The 22,262-nt window shown below is 53.0% G+C and overlaps 1 protein-coding gene across 5 annotated transcripts in view; it reads right to left on the reverse strand.

The window, feature by feature from the left end:
- IFT80 (intraflagellar transport 80) overlaps positions 1 to 22,262 on the reverse strand; it is an 81,073-nt gene that overhangs the window by 29,259 nt on the left and 29,552 nt on the right. For all 5 annotated transcript variants that reach the window (XM_068164283.1, XM_068164282.1, XM_068164281.1 and 2 more), the window contains one exon: positions 3,643 to 3,822. In XM_068164283.1, coding sequence (XP_068020384.1) covers positions 3,643 to 3,822 — 180 coding nt within the window. The remainder of the gene's footprint in view (positions 1 to 3,642; positions 3,823 to 22,262) is intronic.

Here is a 22,262-nt window from a genome sequence, read left to right on the forward strand (position 1 = left end):
GGCTGCAGAGCTGGGCCCAAGCCAACCTCATGAGGTTCAACAAAAGGGCAAGGTCCTGCAGCTGGGGCAGGGCAATCCCAGGCACTGCTATAGGCTGGGCAGGGACTGGCAGGAGAGCAGCCCTCAAGGAAAGGCCTTGGCGGTGCTGGGGGACGAGAAGCTCCACAGGAGCCAGCAGGGAGCACCTGCAGCCCAGAGAGCCAAGCAGAGCCTGGGCTGCAGCAAGAGAAGTGTGCCCAGCGGGGCCAGGAAGGGGATTCTGCCCCTCTGCTCCACTCTGCTGAGACCACAGCTGCAGCTCTGGGGCCAGTTCTGGAGCCTCTGTGCCAGGAAGGATCTGGAGGGGCTGGAAGGTGTCCAGAGAAGGGCCACGAGGAGGAGCAGAGGGCTGGAGCTGCTCTGCTCTGGAGACAGCCTGAGAGAGTTGGGGTTGTGCAGGCTGGAGAGGAGAAGGCTCCCAGGAGACCTTCTGGTGGCCTTCCAGGATCTGCAGGGGGCTCCAAGAAAGCTGGGGAGGGACTTGTGAGGGTGTCAGGAAGGGATAGGACTGGGGGGGATGGAACAAAACTAGAAGTGGGGAGATTGAGCTTGGATGTTAGGAAGAAGTTGTTGGCCATGAGGGTGGTGAGAGCCTGGCACAGGTTGCCCAGGGAGGTGGTGGAAGCCTCCTGCCTGGAGGTGTTTGCAGCCAGGCTGGCTGTGGCTGTGAGCAACCTGCTGTAGTGTGAGGTGTCCCTGCCCATGGCAGGGGGTTGGGACTGGATGATCCCTGAGGTCCCTTCCAACCCTGGCAGTTCTGTGATTCCAGGATATTCCAGCACTCTGGAGATCATTCCCAGAGCTCCATCTGTTACGAGTCGATGTCTGGGAATGAAAGAAGCACTCTGAATCTCTACCTGCTCATTTGCCTCCTGTGTTCCCAGACACTGACTCATCTTATCCCACCCACCAGGGCATTTTCTGTTGCTACAACTTTTCCTAATTACATATTCACCATAAGAAATAATTGAGAACAAAGGAAAAGAAAAGGGGGGGGGGGGGGGGGGAGGGTTTGGAGGGGGGAATCCTTAGAGGGCTAATTAGGAATTTAGGAAGTTGAGTTTGATACTGAGAAGATTGGCTTGGAGTGACTTGGAAAATGTGGAAGAATGGAAACCTTCTCTTACCCCAGTGCCCAGAGAGTGAATGTTGTGAGTCAGTGTCTGGGAACACAGAGGACAAATTAGAAAGTCCAACCAATTCATATTTTTGTATTAATTCCCAGCTCTTGGGTAACCTAAAGGTGGATTCAAGCCAGGAGTTTTCAAGAAGAAGGATCCCAAGCTTAAGCTCCAGAAATCACATGGAGGGGCCTGAGTCCTGTCCAGCAGTGCTGAGACTTGGCAGCCCCCACTGAGGTCAGAGCCTGCTGCTCAGCACTCCCCTGGCAGCACCATGCAGGTACCTGAGTCATGGAGTCATGGACTGCTTTGGGTCAGAAGGGACACAATACAGAGCTAACCAGGTTGGAAAAGACCTCAGAGACCATCAAGGCCAACCTATCACCCAGAACCATCCAATCAACTAAACCATGGCACCAAGGGCCTCACCCAGGCTCTTCCTAAATACCCCCAGGGATGGGGACTCCACCACCTCCCTGGGCAGCACATTCCAATGGCAAATCTCTCTGGGAAGAACTTCTTCCTCACCCCCAGCCTAAACCTCCCCTGGCACAGCTTGAGACTGTGTCCTCTTGTTCTGCTGCTGGCTGCCTGGGACAAGAGACCAACCCCCACCTGCCTACAACCTCTCTTCAGGGAGTTGTAGAGGGCAATGAGGTCTCCCCTGAGCCTCCTCTTCTCCAGGCTAAACAATCCCAGCTCCCTCAGCCTCTCCTCACAGGGCTGTGCTCCAGACCCCTCCCAGCTTTGTTGCCCTTCTCTGGACATGCTCAAGTGTCTCAATGTCCTTCTTAAATTCAAGTACCTAAATGTCCTTCTTAAATAAGATCCACCTGAAGGCCTTGCTAAAGCACATGGGGGTTGGTCTCTTCTCCCAGGCACCCAGCACCAGAATAAGAGGACATAGCCTCAAGCTATGCCAGGGGAGGTTTAGGCTGGAGGTGAGGAGAAAGTTCTTCCCAGAGAGAGTTGTCAGCTGTTGGAATGTGCTGCCCCGGGAAGTGGTAGAGTCACCAACCCTGGAGGTGTTCAAGAGGGGACTGGATGTGGCACTTGGAGCCATGGTTTAGTAGTCATGACTTCTGGGGTGACAGGTTGGACTGGATGATCTTTGAGGTCTTTTCCAACCTTATTGATTCTATGATTCTATGAAGAAGCTGTGGTTGATGGTAACCAGCAGGGCTTCACCAAGGGCAAATCCTGCCTGGCCAACATGGTGGCTTTCTATGATGAGTTCCAGCATAAGTGGAAAGGGAAGAGCAGCTGATGGCATCTACCTGGGCTTGTGTAAAGCATTTGACACTGTCCCACAAGACATCCTGGTTGCCAGACGGGAAAAGCATGGACTTGAGGGGTGGCCACTGGTTTGGCAAGACATTGGCTGCTCTCAGAGTTGGGGTCAACACCTCAGAAACCAGAGACCAGTAGTGTTCCTCAGGGGTCAGTACTGGGGCCAGTGCTGATACTACCTTTGTCAGCAACATGGGCAGTGGGATTGAGACACCCTCAGTAAGTCTGTGGGTGACATCAAGCTGTGTGGCCTGCTTGACATGCTGGAGGACCTGGACAGGCTGCAGAGCTGAGCCCAAGCCAACCTCATGAAGTTCAAGAAGACCCAGTGCAAGGTCCTGCAGCTGGAAGCATCCGCTAGTTCCAAGCCCCCTGCCATGGGCAGGGACACCTCACACCACAGCAGGTTGCTCACAGCCACAGCCAGCCTGGCTGCAAACACCTCCAGGCAGGAGGCTTCCACCACCTCCCTGGGCAACCTGTGCCAGGCTCTCACCACCCTCATGGCCAACAACTTCTTCCTCACAGCCAATCTTAATCTCCCCACTTCTAGTTTTGCTCCATCCCCCCCGGTCCTATCCCTCCCTGACACCCTCAAAAGTCCCTCCCCAGCTTTCTTGGAGCCCCCTGCAGATCCTGGAAGGCCACCAGAAGGTCTCCTGGGAGCCTTCTCCTCTCCAGCCTGCACAACCCCAACCCTCTCAGTCTGTCTCCAGAGCAGAGCAGCTCCAGCCCTCTGCTCCTCCTTGTGGCCCTTCTCTGGATACCTTCCAGCACCTCCAGAGCCTTCCTGGCACAGAGGCTCCAGAGCTGGCCTCAGAGCTGCAGCTGTGGTCTCAGCAGAGTGCAGCAGAGGGGCAGAATCCCCTCCCTGGCCCTGCTGGCCACACTACTCTTGCTGCAGCCCAGGCTCTGCTTGGCTCTCTGGGCTGCAAGTGCTCCCTGCTGGCTCCTGTTGAGCTTCTCCTCCCCCAGTACCCCCAAGGCCTTTTCTTCAGGGCTGCTCTCCTGCCAGTCCCTGCCCAGCCTATAGCAGTGCCTGGGATTGCCCTGACTCAGATTTAGTCATATATATCAGGGAACAAAACCAAGGAAAATCTTTTGTCAAGGACTACAAATTCCCATTTTCTCTTTAGAAAAGGTCTTGGAAAGGCAGCAGTGAGAATGCAGAGCTCTGCCCTGTGCACCTTACCTGCATAGTCCTCCTCTTCACTAAGGTTATTTCAAAGTTCTTCCAGTCCCAGCGCTGCTCCACGACGTGGGCAAAGATGACGTGGCCATTGCCACAGGCTCCAGCCAGCTGAGTGCCATCCACAGACCACGAGATGTTAAAGATGCTGCCAGTGTTGGGCTTCTCCAAAGCATAAGACCACTTGGGAGAAAAACAGAAAAGGAGACTTTATTAGGGGGTGGTTGGGGTACTTTTGGAAAAGCCCTTACTGTAACACCATGATTGGTAGGGATGCTGTTTTGAGAGACACAGCATGGTGAGACTTGGAAGGGACCTCTGGAGATCACCCAGACCACCCCCCTGCTCCAGCAGGGCACCCACAGCAGCTTGCCCAGCAGCACAGTGCCCAGGGGGGGTTGGAAGCTCTCCACACCAGGAGACTCCACAACCTCTCTGGGCAGCCTGCTCCAGGCCTCCAGCACCCTCACACCAAACAACTTTCTCCTCCTCTTCACATGCAACCTCCTGGGGTCCACTTTGTGCCCACTGCCCCTTGGCCTGTCCCTGGGCACCACTGAGCAGAGCCTGGCCCCAGCCTCTTGCCCCCTACAGCTCCTTTGTCTCTTGCTGAGCATTGCTCAGCTCCCCTCTGGGGCTGCTCTTCTGCAGGCTCTCAGCCCCAGGGCTCTCAGCCTTTGCTCCTCCCAGAGCTGCTCCAGGCCCCTCAGCAGCTTTGCAGCCTCCCCTGGACTCTCCCCAGCAGTTCCCTGTCTCTCTGGAACTGGGTAGCCCAGACCTGGACAAAATACTCCAGCTGTGGCCTCACTGGGGCAGAGCAGAGAAGGAGAACCTCCCTCAACCTGCTGGCCACTCTCTTCTTCATGCATTCCAGGACCCCACTGGCCTTGTTGCCCTGAGGGCACCTTGCTGGCTGATGGTGAACTTCTTGCTCCCCCAGCACTCCCAGGTCCTTCTCTGTGGAGCTGCTCTCCAGCAGATCTCCCCTCAGCTGTACTGCTGCAGGAGGCTGCTCCTGCCCAGCTGCAGGACCCTTGTTGAACTTCACAGACACTTAGGAAGATGTTAAACCAGGTTTTAAACCAATAAACAGATTGAGTCTTCAGAAGTGTGTAACAGAGGGAGGAGAGGGAGGAGAGGGAGGAGAGGGAGGAGAGGGGAATTTTAGAAGACATTCATCATTTGAAGATCTATCTGAATATCCAAATACATCTGAAACCTTAAGACTCATGTGACTGAAGTTCCATGTAGCCATTGGCTTCTCCTGAGATTTGGATACATGAGGGAAGACAGCTGGAAGAGAACACTCACCTAATGTGTCTAACACACTGCAGATCCTGATTTATTTTGCAGCACGTAGAAAGCACCCCCCAAAAGTACCAAATCCTTCACCCTGAGTCTTCATAATCACCCCAAATCAAGGTAAAATAAAGGTGTCAGACTTCAAACTGTTGATAAGAAGGAAACAGAAGGGGATGGAAATGGAAGCTCCCAGTTGTGCTGTGGAAGCTGACCTGCTGAGTTCAGGCTCTTCTCCTGTGTAGGCAGCAGGGTGAGCAGAAGGCAGTGCCAGGACTGCCTGGATTTCCTCTCCCCAGCACTCCATCTGAAGGGCTCAGCTTCCATGCCCCTTGGCTGACAGTCAGCCCATTCACTGCCTGCAGGAGCTGGGGAAAGGCAGGGCAGGGTCTGGGGGAGAAGCCCATAACCTGCTCTTGTCTTCTAGGTGGATGAATTCTGCATGAAGCACTCTCCAGTAACTAAGAGCACAATATTTAACTGTCTGACAGCCTTGCATGGAGCTTGCAAGCTCTTGAGGCCGCAGGCCAAATGATTGTAAGGAGCACAGTCAGAAAATGCTCTCAAGGTCCCACATCTTGAGACATGTTTGTCACAGCTGGCCAGATGTGAGCTATCTGGGAAGAGCCTGAGGAAGCAAGAGGATTTCAAAACCCAGGCTTGGGATCCTCCCAAGCAGACAAGGCTGTTTCTAAGGTCACTTCCCTGAGATCAAGAAGCTCCCCATCAGGCAGAAGGAATAATCCAGAGGCATCAAGCCATCAGCTGAGATGAAATGTAAGGAGCTTGAAGAATGTGCTTTGGAGCTATTTTTTTGGGGGGTGTCTTATGCAAAGCAGAGACACTGAGCTCTAAAATGGCCACAATGCCAAAACTACTTTCTGTTTTCCTAGCCCAGAAGCCTTTTTTGGTTAGCATGGAGCAAGCTGAAAGGGTCCAAGAGTGCCAGGTTGCAGCCTCTCCTCTTGCTTTGTTTACAAGAAAGCTACATAAAGCAATCACAGAGTTTTCATTTGCCAGGTCTTTTGGAAAGCTCTCCAGCAGGTCTCCCCTCAGCTGCACTGCTGCAGGAGGCTGCTCCTGCCCAGCTGCAGGACCCTTGTTGAACTTCACAGACACTTAGGAAGATGTTAAACCAGGTTTTAAACCAATACACAGATTGAGTCTTAGAGGAGAGGTTCAGAGAGGAGAGGTTCGGAGAGGTTCGGAGAGGAGAAGTTCGGAGAGGAGAGGAGAGGTTCGGAGAGGAGAAGTTCGGAGAGGAGAGGAGAGGAGAGGTTCAGAGAGGAGAGGTTTGGAGAGGAGAGGTTCGGAGAGGTTCAGAGAGGAGAAGTTCGGAGAGGAGAGGAGAGGTTCAGAGAGGAGAAGTTCGGAGAGGAGAGGAGAGGAGAGGAGAGGTTCAGAGAGGAGAGGTTTGGAGAGGAGAGGTTCGGAGAGAAGAGGAGAGGTTCGGAGAGGAGAAGTTCGGAGAGGAGAGGAGAGGTTCAGAGAGGAGAGGTTTGGAGAGGAGAGGTTCGGAGAGGTTCGGAGAGGAGAGGTTTGGAGAGGAGAGGAGAGGTTCGGAGAGGAGAGGTTTGGAGAGGAGAGGTTCGGAGAGAAGAGGAGAGGTTCGGAGAGGAGAAGTTCGGAGAGGAGAGGAGAGGTTCAGAGAGGAGAGGTTTGGAGAGGAGAGGTTCGGAGAGGTTCGGAGAGGAGAGGTTTGGAGAGGAGAGGAGAGGAGAGGTTCGGAGAGGAGAGGTTTGGAGAGGAGAGGTTCGGAGAGAAGAGGAGAGGTTCGGAGAGGAGAAGTTCGGAGAGGAGAGGAGAGGTTCAGAGAGGAGAGGTTTGGAGAGGAGAGGTTCGGAGAGGTTCGGAGAGGAGAGGTTTGGAGAGGAGAGGAGAGGTTCGGAGAGGAGAGGTTTGGAGAGGAGAGGTTCGGAGAGAAGAGGAGAGGTTCGGAGAGGAGAAGTTCGGAGAGGAGAGGAGAGGTTCAGAGAGGAGAGGTTTGGAGAGGAGAGGTTCGGAGAGGTTCGGAGAGGAGAGGTTTGGAGAGGAGAGGAGAGGAGAGGTTCGGAGAGGAGAGGTTTGGAGAGGAGAGGTTCGGAGAGAAGAGGAGAGGTTCGGAGAGGTTCGGAGAGGAGAGGTTCGGAGAGGAGAGGAGAGGTTCAGAGAGGAGAGGTTCAGAGAGGAGAGGTTCAGAGAGGAGCTCCCTGCAGCTGCCTCCTGCATTTATCACGTGCAGAAAATGTCAGCAGAGACAGAATTCAGCTTTGCCATGTTTAATGTAGGAATCATTTTCAAGCCCTGAAATTGTTGGAATGCACGCCCTAGACACACTGAGTTCAAAGGGCTATGGATATGACTGTGTGAATCAGAGACTCACTGAATGCTTTGGGTTGGAAGGGACCTTTCAAGCTCATCCAGTCCAACCCCCTGCAGTCAGCAGGGATATCCACAGCTAGTGCCCCAAACAACCTGACCTGCAATGGTTCCAGCCATGGGGCATCTCCCACCTCTCTAGGCAACCTGGGGCAGGGCCTCATCACCCTCAGGGTAGCAAAATCCTTCTTTCTCTCCAGTCTGAATTTCCCTCTTTTGGTTCATGTCCATCAGGACTATGTCTATTGAATACTTCCAGGGATGGTGACTTCATCAGTTCCCCCAGCAGCCTGGGCCTGGGCTTAGCTACTCTTTCAGTGAAGAAATTGTTCCTCATGTCCAACCTAAACCTCCCCTAGGGCAACTTGAGGCCATTTCCTCTTGTCCTACCACTCCTTCCTTGGGAGAAGAGACCAACCCCCATCTGGCTCCAACCTCCCTTCAGGGACTTGGAGAGAGCAATGAGGTCTCCCCTCAGCCTCCTTCTCTCCAGGCTGAACACCCCCAGCTCCCTCAGCTGCTCCTCCCCAGCCCTGTTCTCCAGACCCTTCCCCAGCTTTATTGCCCTTCTCTGGACACCTTCCAGCCCCTCAATGTCCTTCTTGGAGTGATTGGCCCAGAACTGAACCCAGGAGTTGAGGTGTGGCCTCACCAGTGCTGAGTACAGGGGGACAATCCCTGCCCTGCTCCTGCTGGCTAGCAGGACTAGGACAGCACCACAGAATCTACCCAGCAGCAGCAGCCCCCTGACTTTACCAACAGTCTCTACAAACTGTTTTGCCCTTTATCTTGTTATTTTTATTTGCTTTTGATTATTTTATCACAAGCACCTCTGCAGACTCCAAACAACCCATTCCATGAATCAGAGGGCAGAATGGAACAGCAAATACAAGCTCTTGTCCTTTTATGTCCTCACTGATACAGAGCAAGACAAGTGTGCTGGAATCACAGGATGTCAGGGGTTGGAAGGGACCTCCAGAGATCATTCAGTCCAACAGCCCTGCCAGAGCAGGGTCACCCAGGGCAGGGCACACAGGAACACATTCAGGGGGTTTTGAAGGTCTCCAGAGAAGGAGACTCCACAACCTCTCTGGGCAGCCTGCTCCAGGGCTCCAGCAGCCTCACCATAAAGAAGTTGCTCCTCGTGTTGAGGTGGAACTTCCTGAATTCCAGCTGGTCCCCACTGTTCCTTGTCCTGTCACTGAGCACCACCAAGAAGAGCCTGGCACCTTCATCCTGACACCCACCCCTCAGATATTGATAGACATTAATAAGGTCCCCTCTCAGCCTTCTCCTCTCCAGACTGAACAGCCCCAGGCTCTCAGACTTTCTTCACAGCAGAGATGTTCAAGTGCCCCAAGCATCTTCATAGCCCTCCACTTGAGTTGGAGAGCCTAGAATCGGACACAGTATTCCAGGTGTGGTCTCACCACAGAGAACAGAAGCTCCCCAGACCTGCTGCCTAGGGCTGACAAGGAAAGTGACAAGTCCTCTGAAACCGAGGATCTCTGTTTATTTCCTTCTAAGTGAAGGCTCTGATTTCCTTCTTCCCCACAGGGCATTTCACATCAGTGCAGAGGTAGCTGCCCTCTGAAGATCTCTTCTAGCCTGCATGGCCATTAACAGCTGGCAGTCAGCTCTCACTGCTTGTGAGGGATGAGCTGACACTACAGTGCAAACTGCCCAGGAGCCTCTCATCAGGAAATGACTATTAATTTTCTGATGTGATGGAAGGCAAGTTGGACCTTACAGGATTACAAAGATCAATTAGCCAAAGCAAATCCATCCTTAGGCACATCAGAAGCATTGGAAGATGGGCACCTACTTGGAATTTGCTCATGGGATATGTCATGTCTACAGACAACCTCCCCTAGAGATTTTTTTGAGTCCAGAGGGGGACCACAAAGCTGATCCGAGGGCTAGAACACATCTGCTATGAGGATAGGCTGAGGGAGCTGCAGTTCTTCAGAGAACATCTCTCACTTCAGAGCTCAGCTGCTCCAACTCCCTGCCATGCCCAGGGACACCTCTCAGCTCCACTCAGCTGCTCAAGGCCTCAGCCAGCCTGGCCTCAAACACCCCCAGCAAGGAGGCAGCCACAGCCTCCCTGGCCAGCCTGGGCCACACTCTCACCACCCTCACAAGCAACAACTTCTGCCTCAGCTCCACTCTCACCCTGCTCTGCCTCAGCTTCAAACCATTCCCCCTTGGCCTGGCTCCAGACCCCCTCAGCAAAAGTCTCTCTGCAGCCTTCCTGCAGGATGCCTTCAGGTCCTGGCAGGCAGCTCTGAGGTCCCCCTGGAGCCTTCTCCTCTGCAGGCTGAACACCCCCAGCTCCCTCAGCCTGTGCTCACAGCAGAGCTGCTCCAGCCCTTGGAGCATCTTTGTGGCCTCCTCTGGGCTCTCTCCAGCAGCTCTGTGTCCTTCTGCTGCTGGGGACACCAGAACTGGAGGCAGGATTGGAGGTGAGGTCTGAGCAGAGCAGATTCAAGGGGCAGAATCCTCTCTTCTTGCCCTGCTGCCCACACTGCTCTGGCTGCAGCCTAGGACACTGCTGGACTTGACCCCAGTAAGTAATGCAAGTTACCAACAACTGAGGCATGACCTCCAGGTGAGGTATTAAGCTGTGCATTAGAAGAACAAACAGAGGACAGCTGAATTCCTCCTGAAATACCAGCACATTCTCCCAATTACTTGATGCAAGGGCTAAAAATAGGCTGACAAACTGTCCCAGATAAATTCTTAACCTTTGGGAATGAAACACTGATGGAGCTCTTTAAATAGATTATTGCTTCCATAGATGATCCACATGCTTTCATTGCCTTCCAGAAGTCACATCAGCCAATTCTAATACATTAAAACATGCCAGCTTGGAAAGAAGAGCTCAACAACAGAACTCCATGGGAAACTCAGCTGGAATAATTGTATTCTTTCCCCCCTCACCACCCCCCTTTTTATTGAGCCTCAAAGAATTCAGCCTCATGCCTGTTCATAAAGGTAGATGAAATAGAGACAGGGCAGAAAAAAACCCCACAACCCCAAACCTTAGTCTTTTGTTACCCTGCCAAATGCATATCTCTGAAGAGAGACTAAAATGAAATGTAATGGGATCAAAGTGTAACTCTATGGGAAACAGATTGGGGGTTGTGAGGGCTTTGCTTGAGCACAACTCAGCACTACCAGAATAATAAGGAAATCATGGACTCCAAGCATGGCTCAGGTTGGAAGGGAGCTCAGAGCTCAGCTGCTCCAAGCTCCCCACCATGCCCAGGGACACCTCTCAGCTACACTCAGCTGCTCAAGGCCTCAGCCAGCCTGGCCTCAAACACCCCCAGCAAAGAGGCAGCCACAGTCTCCCTGGCCAGCCTGGGCCACACTCTCACCACCCTCACAAGCAACAACTTCTGCCTCAGCTCCACTCTGACCCTGCTCTGCCTCAGCTTCAAACCACTCCCCCTTGGCCTGGCTCCAGACCCCCTCAGCAAAAGTCTCTCTGCAGCCTTCCTGCAGGATCCCTTCAGGTCCTGGCAGGCAGCTCTGAGGTGCCCCTGGAGCCTTCTCCTCTGCAGGCTGAACACTCCCAGCTCCCTCAGCCTGTGCTCCCAGCAGAGCTGCTCCAGCCCTGGGAGCATCACTGTGGCCTCCTCTGGACTCACCAACAACTCCATGTCCTTCTTCTGCTGGGGACACCAGAAGTGGACTCAGTATCTTGCTGTTTCTTTTGTATTTGTCTCCTACCTAATCTCAATTTAAGGGATGAATTCCATTAGTGCTACAACAGTCACAGAATTTACTGTCCTGAATGAAAATCAACTTTAATGAACTAATAAACTTAACCTGAACACTTAAACTCTTGTCAAAGCTGCTCCACAGATAAGAGGTTCCTTGCACTTTAGAAATCATTAGATGCTTCCCCCCACCACCTTTGTACTAATTAAAAATCAATGAAACAAGGACAACCACAACTATTTTACAGTATTAGCCAAGGGCTTGTAAGGACAGGATCACAGTATCAGTCAGGGTTGGAAGGGACCACAAGGATCAGCTAGTTCCAACCCCCCTGCCATGGGCAGGGACACCCCACACTACATCAGCCTGGCCAGAGCCTCATCCAGCCTGGGCTTAAACACCTCCAGGGATGGGGCCTCAAACCACCTCCCTGGACAACCCATCCCAGGGCCTCACCACTCTCATGGGGAAGAACTTCCTCCTCACCTCCAGCCTCAATCTCCCCACCTCCAGCTTCATTCCATTCCCCCTAGTCCTATCACTACCTGAGATCCTGAGCAGTCCCTCCCCAGCCTTCTTGTAGGCCCCTTCAGATACTGGAAGGCCACAATGAGGTCACCTGGGAGCCTTCTCTTCTGCAGACTGAACAGCCCCAACTCCTTCAGTCTGTCCTCACAGGAGAGGTGCTCCAGCCCTCTGATCATCCTCGTGGCCCTTCTCTGGACACCTTCCAGCACCTCCAGATCCCTCTTGCAATAGGGGCTCCAGAACTGGAGGCAGTACTCCAGGTGGGGTCTCCCCAGAGCTGAGCAGAGGGGGAGAATCACCTCCCTTGACCTGCTGGCCACACTTCTCCTGATGCAGCCCAGGATCTGATTGGCTTTGTGGGCTGCAAGTGCACACTGGGAGCTCCTGTTGAGCTTCTCCTCCCCCAGCACCCCCAAGTCTCTCTCCTCAGGGCTGCTTTCCAGCCACTCCCTGCCCATAATAAAGGATAAAGGGCAACAAATTTGAGTTGGAAGAGGGGACACTGAGACTGGAGGAAGAAATTATTGACAGTGAGTGTAGGGAGACACTGGCACAGTTTGCCCAGGGAGGCTGTGGCTGCCTCCTCCCTGCAGGTGTTCAAGGCCAGGCTGGATGAGGCCTTGAGCAAGCTGGGCTGGTGGGAGGTGTCCCTGCCCATGGCAGGGTGTTGGAATTGGATGATCTTTAAGGTCTCTTTCAACCCAAATTGGACTAGAATGCTGTAAGAATCTTGTTGATCAAATTAATTATAATTGATCAAATAAACCTTTTTTCAGATCTCATTTATGGTAACTAAAAAAAAACCCAAGAGGCTTAAGAAATGCTTCTACAGGGTAAAATTTTCAAGGACTTATTTGCCTCACTCCAAGAAGGACATTGAGGGGCTGGAGCAGGACTAGAGAAGGGCAACAAGGCTGGGGAAGGGTCTGGAGAACAGGGCTGGGGAGGAGCAGCTGAGGTAGCTGGGTGGATTCAGCCTGGAGAAAAGGAGGCTGAGGGGAGGCCTCATTGCTCTCTACAGCTCCCTGAAAGGAGGTTGCAGTAAGGTGTCCCTGTCCATGGCAAGGGGTTGGAACTGGATAATCTTTAAGGTACCATTCTAAGGATCTATGAATTTAATACATGACCAACCCTGGACATTACATTAATTTCAGTGAGGTCTGTAACTATTTGGAGACAGAGATGAACAGAATACAGAATTGTCCAGGTTAGAAAGGACCTTTGAGATCACCAAACCCAACCTATCACCCAGCACCATCTATCAACTAAACCATGGCACCAAGCACACCATCAAGTCTCTTCCTAAACACTTCCAGGGATGGTGACTACACCACCTCCCTGGGCAGCATATTCCACAGGGCAACCTCTCTTTCTGTGAAGAACTTCTTCCTCACCTCCAGCCTAAACCTCCCCTGGCACAGCTTGAGACTGTGTCCTCTTGTTCTGGTGCTGGCTGCCTGGGAGAAGAGACCAACCCCCACCTGGCTACAACCTCCCTTCAGGGAGTTGCAGAGAGCAAGAAGGTCTCCCCTGAGCCTCCTCTTCTCCAGGCTAAGCAACCCCAGCTCCCTCAGCCTCTCCTCACAGGGCTGTGCTCCAGACCCCTCCCCAGCTTTCTTGCCCTTCTCTTTATTAGAATAAACCTTTATTAGAATAAACCAAACCAGGTTGGAAGAGACCTTCAAGATCATCGTGTCCAACCCATCAACCAATCCAACCCACCTAAACAGCTAACCCATGGCACCAAGCACCCCATCAAGTCTCCTCCTGAACACCTTCAATGACGGCGACTCCACCACCTCCCCAGGCAGCCCATTCCAATGGGCAATCACTCTTTCTGTATAGAACTTCTTACTAACATCCAACCTGAACCTCCCCTGGTGCAGCCTGAGACTGTGTCCTCTTGTTCTGGTACTGGGTGCCTGGGAGAAGAGACCATCATCCACCTGTCTACAACCTCCCTTCAGGTAGTTCAACTTCAGGTAGTTGTAGAGAGTGATAAGGTCTCCCCTGAGTCTCCTCTTCTCCAGGCTGAGCAACCCCAGCTCCCTCAGCCTCTCCTCACAGGGCTGTGCTCCAAACCCCTCACCAACTTTGTTGCTCTTCTCTGGACTCGTTCCAGCAAGTCAACATCCTTCCTAAACTGAGGGGCCCAGAACTGGACACAGGACTCGAGGTGTGGCCTAACCAGTGCAGTATACAGGGGCAGAATGACCTCCCTGCTCCTGCTGGCCACACCGTTCCTGATGCAGGCCAGGATGCCCTTGGCCCTCTTGGCCTCCTGGGCACACTGCAGGCTCATGTTCAGCCTACCATCAACCAGTCCCCCCAGGTCCCTCTCTGCCTGGCTGCTCTCAGCCACTCTGACCCCAGCCTGTATCACTGCATGGGGTTGTTGTGGCAAATGTGCAGAACCCGGCACTTGGATGTGTTCAATCTCCTGCCGTTGGATTCTGCCCATCTGTCCAGCCTGTCGAGGTCTCTCTGCAGAGCCTCTCTACCCTCCAGCAGATCAACTCTTGCCCCCAGCTTGGTGTCGTCAGCAAATTTACTGATGATGGACTCAATGCCCTCATCCAGATCATCAATAAAGATGTTAAAGAGCACAGGGCCCAGCACTGATCCTTGGGGCACACCACTAGTGACTGGTTGCCAGCTGGATGTGGCACCATTCACCACCACTCTCTGGGCTCAGCCTCCAGCCAGCTCCTAACCCATCGCAGTGTGCTCCCGTCCAAGCCATGGGCTGACAGCTTGGCCAGCAGTTTGCTATGGGGGACGGTGTCAAAGGCCTTGCTGAGGTCCAGGTAGACTACATCCACAGCCTGCCCCACATCCACCAGGCGGGTCACCTGATTGTAGAAGGAGATCAGGTTGGTCAGGCAGGACCTGCCCTTCCTAAATCCATGCTGGCTAGGCCTGATCCCTTGGCCATCCTGTAAGTGTTGTGTTATTGCACTCAGGATGACCTGTTCCATGATCTTGCCTGGCACTGAGGTCAGGCTGACAGGCCTGTAATTCCCTGGCTCATCCAACCGGCCCTTCTTATGGATGGGCACCACGTTGGCCAGCTTCCAGTCCTCTGGGACCTCGCCAGTGAGCCAGGACTGCTGGAAAATTATGGAGAGTGGCTTGGCCAGCTCATCTGCCAGCTCTCTCAGCACCCTAGGATGAATCCCATCTGGTCCCATGGACTTGTGGGGATCCAAGCTGCTAAGGAGAGTTCCAACCACCGCCTCATGGAACATAGGGAAACTGTGCAGCTCCCTGGCTCCTTCTGCCAGCTCTGCAGGCCAGCTGTCAGGAAGACGTTCTGCCCTTCTAGTAAAAATTGAGGCAAAGAAGGTGTTAAGTATCTCTGCCTTTTCCCCATCCCTTGTTACAATGTTCCCCTCCATGTCCACCAAGGAGTGGAGGTTGTCCTTGCCCTTCCTCTTGCTATTAATGTATTTATAGAAGGTCCTTTTGTTGTCCTTCACAGCAGAGGCCAGTTTAAGCTCCAAGTGTGCTTTTGCCTCCCTAATTCTCTTCCTACAAGACCTAGCAACATCCTTAAACATTCTGTGGGTTGCCTCCCCTCTCTTCCAAAGGTGATACACCCTCTTTTTTTCCCTCAGTTCCATTAAAAGTTCATGAACCATCCAGGCTGGCCGTCTGCCCCGGCGGCTCATCTTCTGGCACATTGGCACAGCCTGTCCCTGAGCCTTCAACAATTCTTCATTGAAGTAGGTCCAGCTCTCCTGGACCCCTTTGTTTTTAAGGACTTTATCCCAAGGAACCCTCTGAATTAGTTCCTTGAGTAACCCGAATTCTGCCCTCCGGAAGTCCAGAGTGGAGGTCTTCTTGCCGCCCCTCTTGGCTTGACCAAAAACCGAGAATTCAATTATCTCGTGGTCACTGGACCCCAAACACCCTCCGACCACCACATCGCCCACCAGTCCTTCCCTGTTGGTGAAGAGGAGGTCAAGCATAGCCTTGCCCCTGGTAGGCTCTCGCAGCACCTGGGATAAGAAGCTGTCCTCCATGCATTCTAAGAACCTCCTAGACTGTCTCCTCTCTGCCGTGTTGAGATCCCAGCAGATGTCAGGCAGGTTGAAGTCGCCCATGAGAACAAGGTCCGGAGATCTTGAGACAGCCCTAAGCTGCCTATAGAATGCTTCTCTGGACACCTTCCAGCAGCTCAACATCTTTCCTAACCTGAGGAGCCCAGAGCTGGACACAGGACTCCAGGTGTGGCCTCAGCAGTGCTGAGCACAGGGCACAATGACTTCCCTGCTCCTGCTGGCCACACTCTTCCTGATGCAGGCCAGGATGCCAGTGGCCTCCTTGGCCTCCTGGGCACACTGCTGGCTCCTGTTCAGCCTACTGTCAACCCAGGTCCCTCTCTGCCTGGCTGCTCTCAGCCACTCTGACCCCAGCCTGTAGCCCTGCCTGGGGCTGTTGTGGCCAAAGTGCAGCACCTGGCACTTGGATGTGTTCAATCTCATGAACAGAAACACTTCACCACGTAGTTTCGTCCTTGAGCCACACTCACACGTGTTCCAGGTGGGGTGCTGGGTGAGGAGCATTTGTGACTCTCGCAGAACTGACTGCCTTCACTTCCTGTAGGTATCAGGCAATATCCTTTACATTTTGTTCAGTTTTCCAGTTTTTTTCTATAGGGTTCTTAGCAAAGTTAGCTATCTCATGAAGCAAAGCATAGAATCATAGAATCAATAAGGTTGGAAAAGACCTCAGAGAGCATCAAGTCCAACCTGTCACCCAACACCTCCTGACAACTAAACCATGGCTCCAAGTGCCACATCCAATCCCCTCTTGAACACCTCCAGGGATGGGGACTCCACCACCTCCCTGGGCAGCATAGAATATAGAAGGCCAGATAGAAGAGAATCAAAGATGGAAAATCCAAGTCCAGGGAAATGGCCACAGTTGGTCCTGTAGTGAAAGAGAGTTTGAGAATGTACAAAATCATTTCAAAACATGACCATCATTTTGGTTGGAAAAGACCTTCCAGCTCATCTAGGTCCAACCACTCCCTAACCCTGCCAAGGCTGGGGCCAAGCCATGGCCCTCAGCACCACATCTCTGCCTCTTTGAAACCCCTCCAGGGATGGGGGTTTGACCCCCTCCCTAGGCAGCTTGTGCCAGGCTTTGAGAACCCTTTCAGTTAAGATACTTCTGCTAATGTCCAACCTAAACCTCCCCTGGGTCAGCTTGAGGCCATTTCTTCCTGTCCTGTCCCTTGTTACCTACTAAAAGACCCCAAGCCTTCATCTTAGTAAAAGGTTCTTTGGACATTTCCAAGTTCTTTACTGTGAGGGTGGTGGAACAATGGAGTAAGTCACCCAGGGAGGTGGTGGGGGCCCTATCCCTGGACACCTTCAAGGTCAGGCTTGATGGGGCTCAGAGTAACCTGATCTAGTTGGGGAAGTCCCTCCTGACTTCCAGCCTGAGGGTTGGACCAGATGACTTTGAAAGGGCTCTTCCAACCCAAAGCACTCCATGATTCTATGACCCTTCTAGGCTCTCCAAGGCATTGGGAAAGCAACCTGTCTTTGGAGCAGGTGGGTATGGGCCATTTTCTAAGACTCTTATGTGGGAGTGGAGTGGGGAAGGAGGAAATCAGTGAATTTTAGTCACTCCTACCCTCTCTTGCTGTGTAAATATTTTGACCTGATCAGTAATGTCAAGGGAAGCATGCAGAGCCACAGGAAATAGCTCACATAAATGAACTTTTTAAGCACTGTCTTCCATCCCACTGATGAGATCCTGGAAAGCTGTGAACATCAGGAAGGCTAAAAAATCCATCCATCAATACATCCAGCTTCACACACATACACACATATATACACACCTTAAACTCAATCTTAGTGCTCTCTGCAGGACCCTGAGCATGACCAGGCCAACCAAATTCAACATTAAACAGATTCTGTTTGGTGTTCTGTAGGATAATAATTTCTTTTAGAGAATCACAGAATGGTAGGGGTTGGCAGGGACCGCCAGAGATCATCCAGCCCAAACACCCTGCCAGAGCAGGAGCACCCAGGGCAGTCTGCACAGCAATGCATCCAGGTGGGGTTGGAAAGTGTCCACAGAAGGAGACAACCTCTGTGGGCAACCTGCTCCAGGGCTCTGTCACCCTCTTCAGAAAGAATTGTTTCCTCGTGTTGAGGTGGAACCTCCTGGGTCCTAGCTTGTGCCTGCTGACCCTTGTCATGTCATTGGGCACCACCAAAAGGAGCCTGGACCCTCCACTTGACACCCACCCCTCAGATATTTATAGACATTGGTAAGATTCCCTCTCAGCCTTCTCTTCTCCAGACTAAACAGCCCCAGGGCTCTCAGGCTCTCTTCATAGCAGAGATGTTCCAGTCTCCCAGTCATCCTCACAGCCTCTGTTGGACTCTCTCCAGCAGATCCATGTCTCTCTTGAACGGGGGAGCACAAAACTAGACACAGTATTCCAGGTGTGGTCTGAGCAGGAGAAGAACCTTCCTCAACCTGCTGACCACACTCTTCCCAATGCACCCCAGGATGCCATCGGCCCTCTTGGCCACAAGGACACATTGCTGTCCCATGCAGAAGTGCTGTCCACCAGGACACCAAGATCTTTCTCCAGAGAGCTGCTTTCCATCAGGATGACCCCAAGTCTGTCCTGCTGCCTGGAGCTGTTCCTCCCCAGGTGCAGCACTCTGAACTTCATGAGGTTCCCCTTCCCTCAGCTCTCAGCCTGTCCAAATGTTGTTGCCTGCCAGCATAGCCTGATGCAGTGTCAGCCACTCCTGCCACCAGCAAACTTGCTGAGGGTCCACTCTATCTCCTCAGCCAGGTCAGTGATGAAGATACTGAACAATCAAGGAGAATCAAGAAGAATTCACCATGAGGGTGGTGAGAGCCTGGCACAGGTTGCCCAGGGAGGTGGTGAAAGGCTCATGCCTGAAGGTTTTGAAAGCCAGGCTGGCTGTGGCTGTGAGCAACCTGCTGTAGTGTGAGGTGTCCCTGCCCAGGGCAGGGGGCTTGGAACTGGCTGAGCCTTGAGGTCCCTTCCAACCCTGATAATCCTATGATTCTAAGAAGACTAGATCCAGTACTGATCCCTGGGGAACACCACTGGCCCCAGGCCTCCAATCAGACACCACCACTTTCTTTTCCATAGCAATTTGTTTCCCCACATTCTGTTCTTGCAGCTCCAGGGAGTTTTTAAAATCAAGAAATCAAACTTCCAAATTAGACAGATGGGCAGAGTCCAAGGGCAGGAGATTGAACATATCCAAGTGCCAGGTGCTGCACAGTGGCCACAGCAACCCCAGGCAGTGCTACAGGCTGGGGGCAGAGTGGCTGAGAGCAGCCAGGCAGAGAGGGACCTGGGGGTGCTGGTTGATGGTAGGCTGAACATGAGCCTGCAGTGTGCCCAGGCAGCCAGGAGGGCCAATGGCATCCTGGCCTGCATCAGGAAGAGTGTGGCCAGCAGGAGCAGGGAGGTCATTCTGCCCCTGTACACTGCACTGCTTAGGCCACACCTGGAGTCCTGTGTCCAGTTCTGGGCTCCTCAGGTTAGGAAAGATGTTGAGCTGCTGGAAGGTGTCCAGAGAAGGGCAACAAGGCTGGGGAGGGGTCTGGAACACAGCCCTGTGAGGAGAGGCTGAGGGAGCTGGGCTTGCTTAGCCTGGAGAAGAAGAGGCTCAGGGGAGACCTTCTTGCTCTCTGCAACTCCCTGAAGGGAGGTTGTAGACAGGCAGAGGTTGGTCTCTTCTCCCAGGCAACCAGAACAAGAGGACACAGTCTCAGGCTGAGCCAGGGGAAGTTTAGGCTGGAGGTTAGGAAGAAATTCCACACAGAGAGAGTGATTGCCCATTGGAATATGCTGCCCAGGGAGGTGGTGGAGTCACCATCCCTGGAGGTGTTCAGGAGGAGACTTGATAGGGTGCTTGGTGCCATGGGTTAGTTGTTTAGGTGGTGTTGGGTGACAGGTTGGACTCGATCTTGAAGGTCTCTTCCAACCTGGTTTGTTCCATTCCATTCTATTATATTCTAGATTTGGAAGTTTGGGTTTGGTTTATTGGTTGTTTGGGGTATTTTTGCCATGAAGCTTCTAGAACAAAGTATCCACTGCAGAAAGGAGAAGAGCAGAGAGGGAATGGGGTTGAATTATGCCCCCCAAGTGACCATGCCTGCCAGAGAAGAGTTAATGATCTCTATCTGGCCTGATGGCTCCCTGAGGAACAATTTGCCAATACAGCTCCATTACATCAGACATCATAAAAATGTCTGTGTTGACCAGTAAAAGCCAGGTCTGGTTCTCTTCAAACTCCATCACTCTGGTGGTATGTGAATCATTCTTCCTTTCCACCACCCCCCCCCAGTACCAGCAGAGCTACTTCTTTAGTAACTATTTATATTCAATGTCAGGAAAGAAATTCTTATGAAGAAAAGAAAGGGAAAAAAACCCAAACAGCATAATGATGATTTGGAAGATGATAAATTCCCCTTGCTAGCTGCTAAACAGACCCAAAGCATCTGGCACTAGCCACTGTACATCTCTTTGTTTCTTGAAGAGTGGAGCAATACAGCAGGTCAGAGAACCCTTAATTTGATGGGGGGAGGGAGGGAGGGGGGAAAACCCACCCCAAAACTCTCTGCACTTACATTGCAAACAAAACCCCACAAGCCTGTTCACTATTAAAGGCTGATTAACTAAAAATGACTGGGTTTCAGCTAGCAGCAGTTGGAACCACACTGACAGCAAATTACATTACAGAATAACCAGCAAGAACAACAGCAGGGCCCTGGGGAAGCAGAAACAAAAGCTATATGCTAGCAAACACCAAACATGACAGCAGAAAACAGAAAGCCCCCATTTGTCTTTCTTCCTTCCCTGCTGCATCAGCCTTTGCCACATTTCAGCAGCCATCTGGCCTGGGTGCAGAGTGCAGCTTGGATTGTTGCTCTCAGCCACACAGCTGCACACTTCTTTCACTTTGGCTTTCATTCAGCCTAGCTGTTTCAGCTGATCGCTTGCCGGTGGGGATCGGCGAGCCCAGGACCCCTGATCCAGGCTGAGGTATTCCCCATCCAGGCTGCATGGAGTGGAAATGGGGTGGAGAATGGGTGGAGAGCAGCCCTGAGGACAAGGACTTGGGGGGGGGGGGGGGGGGAAGGGGGAGGGTGTAAAGCTGGACAAGAGCCAGCACTGAGCACTGCCAGCCCAGCCCCAGCCTGTCCTGGGCTGATCCCCAGCAGTGTGGGCAGCAGGGGCAGGGAGGGGATTCTGCCCCTCTGCTGTGCTCTGCTGAGACCTCCTCTGCAGTGCTGGGGCAGCTCTGGAGACCTCAGCAGAGACAGGGACCTGTTGGAGCAGGGCCAGAGGAGGCCACAGCAATGCTAGGAGGGCTGGAAGCCCTCTGTTGTGAGGCCAGGCTGAGAGTTGGGCTTGTGCAGCCTGGACAAGAAAAGGCTCCAGGAGACCTTAGAGCAGCCTGCCAGGGTCTGAAGGGGGCTACAGGAGAGCTGGGGAGGGACTTCTGACCAAGGCATGGAGTGACAGGATGAGTGGAGATGGTTTCAAACTGGAAGAATCTGGATTTAGATGAGACATAAGGAAGAAATTCTTTACAGTGTGGGCAGTGAAGCACTGGAACAGGTTGCCCAGAGAAGCTGTGGAGGCTGCAAGACTGGAATTGTTGAAAGCCTGGTTGGATGGAGACTTGAGACAGCAGCACTCTGCAGTGGGTTAGAACTGTCTGGAGGCTGAGCCCAGAGAGTGGTGGTGAATGGTGCCACAGCCAGCTGGCAGATAGGCACCAGTAGTGCCCCCAAGGGAACAGTGCTGGGCCCCAGACTGTTCAGTATCTTTACTCATGATCTGGAGGAAGGGATTGAGTCCATCATCAGTAAGTTTGCAGATGACACCAAGCTGGGGGCAGGAGTTGATCTGTTAGAGGCTAGGAGAGCTCTGCAGCGGGACCTTGCCAGGCTGGACAGATGGGCGGAGTCCAACAGGATGGCACTGAACAAGTCCAAGTGCCAGGGGCTGCACTTTGGTCACAACAACCCCAGGCAGAGCTACAGGCTGGGATCAGAGTGGCTGAGAGCAGCCACACAGGAAGGGACCTGGGGGTAATGGTGGACAGCAGATGAACAGGAGCCAGCAGTGCATCCAGGGGGCCAAGAAAGCCAAGGGCATCCTGGCCTGCATCAGGAAGAGTGTGGCCAGCAGGAGCAGGGAAGTCATTGTGCCCTGTGCTCAGCACTGCTGAGGCCACACCTTGAGTCCTGTGTCCAGTTCTGGGCTCCTCAGGTTAGGAAAGATGTTGAGCTGCTGGAAGGTGTCCAGAGAAGGGCAAGAAAGCTGGGGAGGGGTCTGGAGCACAGCCCTGTGAGGAGAGGCTGAGGGAGCTGGGGTTGCTTAGCCTGGAGAGGAGGAGGCTCAGAGGAGACCTTCTTGCTCTCTCCAACTCCCTGAAGGGAGGTTGTAGCCAGGTGGGGGTTGGTCTCTTCTCCCAGGCAGCCAGCAGCAGAACAAGAGGACACAGTCTCAAGCTGCACCAGGGGAGGTTTAGGCTGGAGGTGAGGAAGAAGTTCTACACAGAGAGAGTGATTGCCCATTGGGATGTGCTGCCCAGGGAGGTGGTGGAGTCACCATCCCTGGAGGTGCTCAGGAAAGGCTTGGATGTGGCACTTGGAGCCATGGTTTAGTTGTCAGGAGGTGT

Source organism: Melanerpes formicivorus, unplaced genomic scaffold (assembly GCF_026170545.1).
Source record: "Melanerpes formicivorus ecotype bairdi unplaced genomic scaffold, bMelFor1.0.p_v2 SCAF_78, whole genome shotgun sequence".
Lineage (NCBI taxonomy): Eukaryota > Metazoa > Chordata > Aves > Piciformes > Picidae > Melanerpes > Melanerpes formicivorus.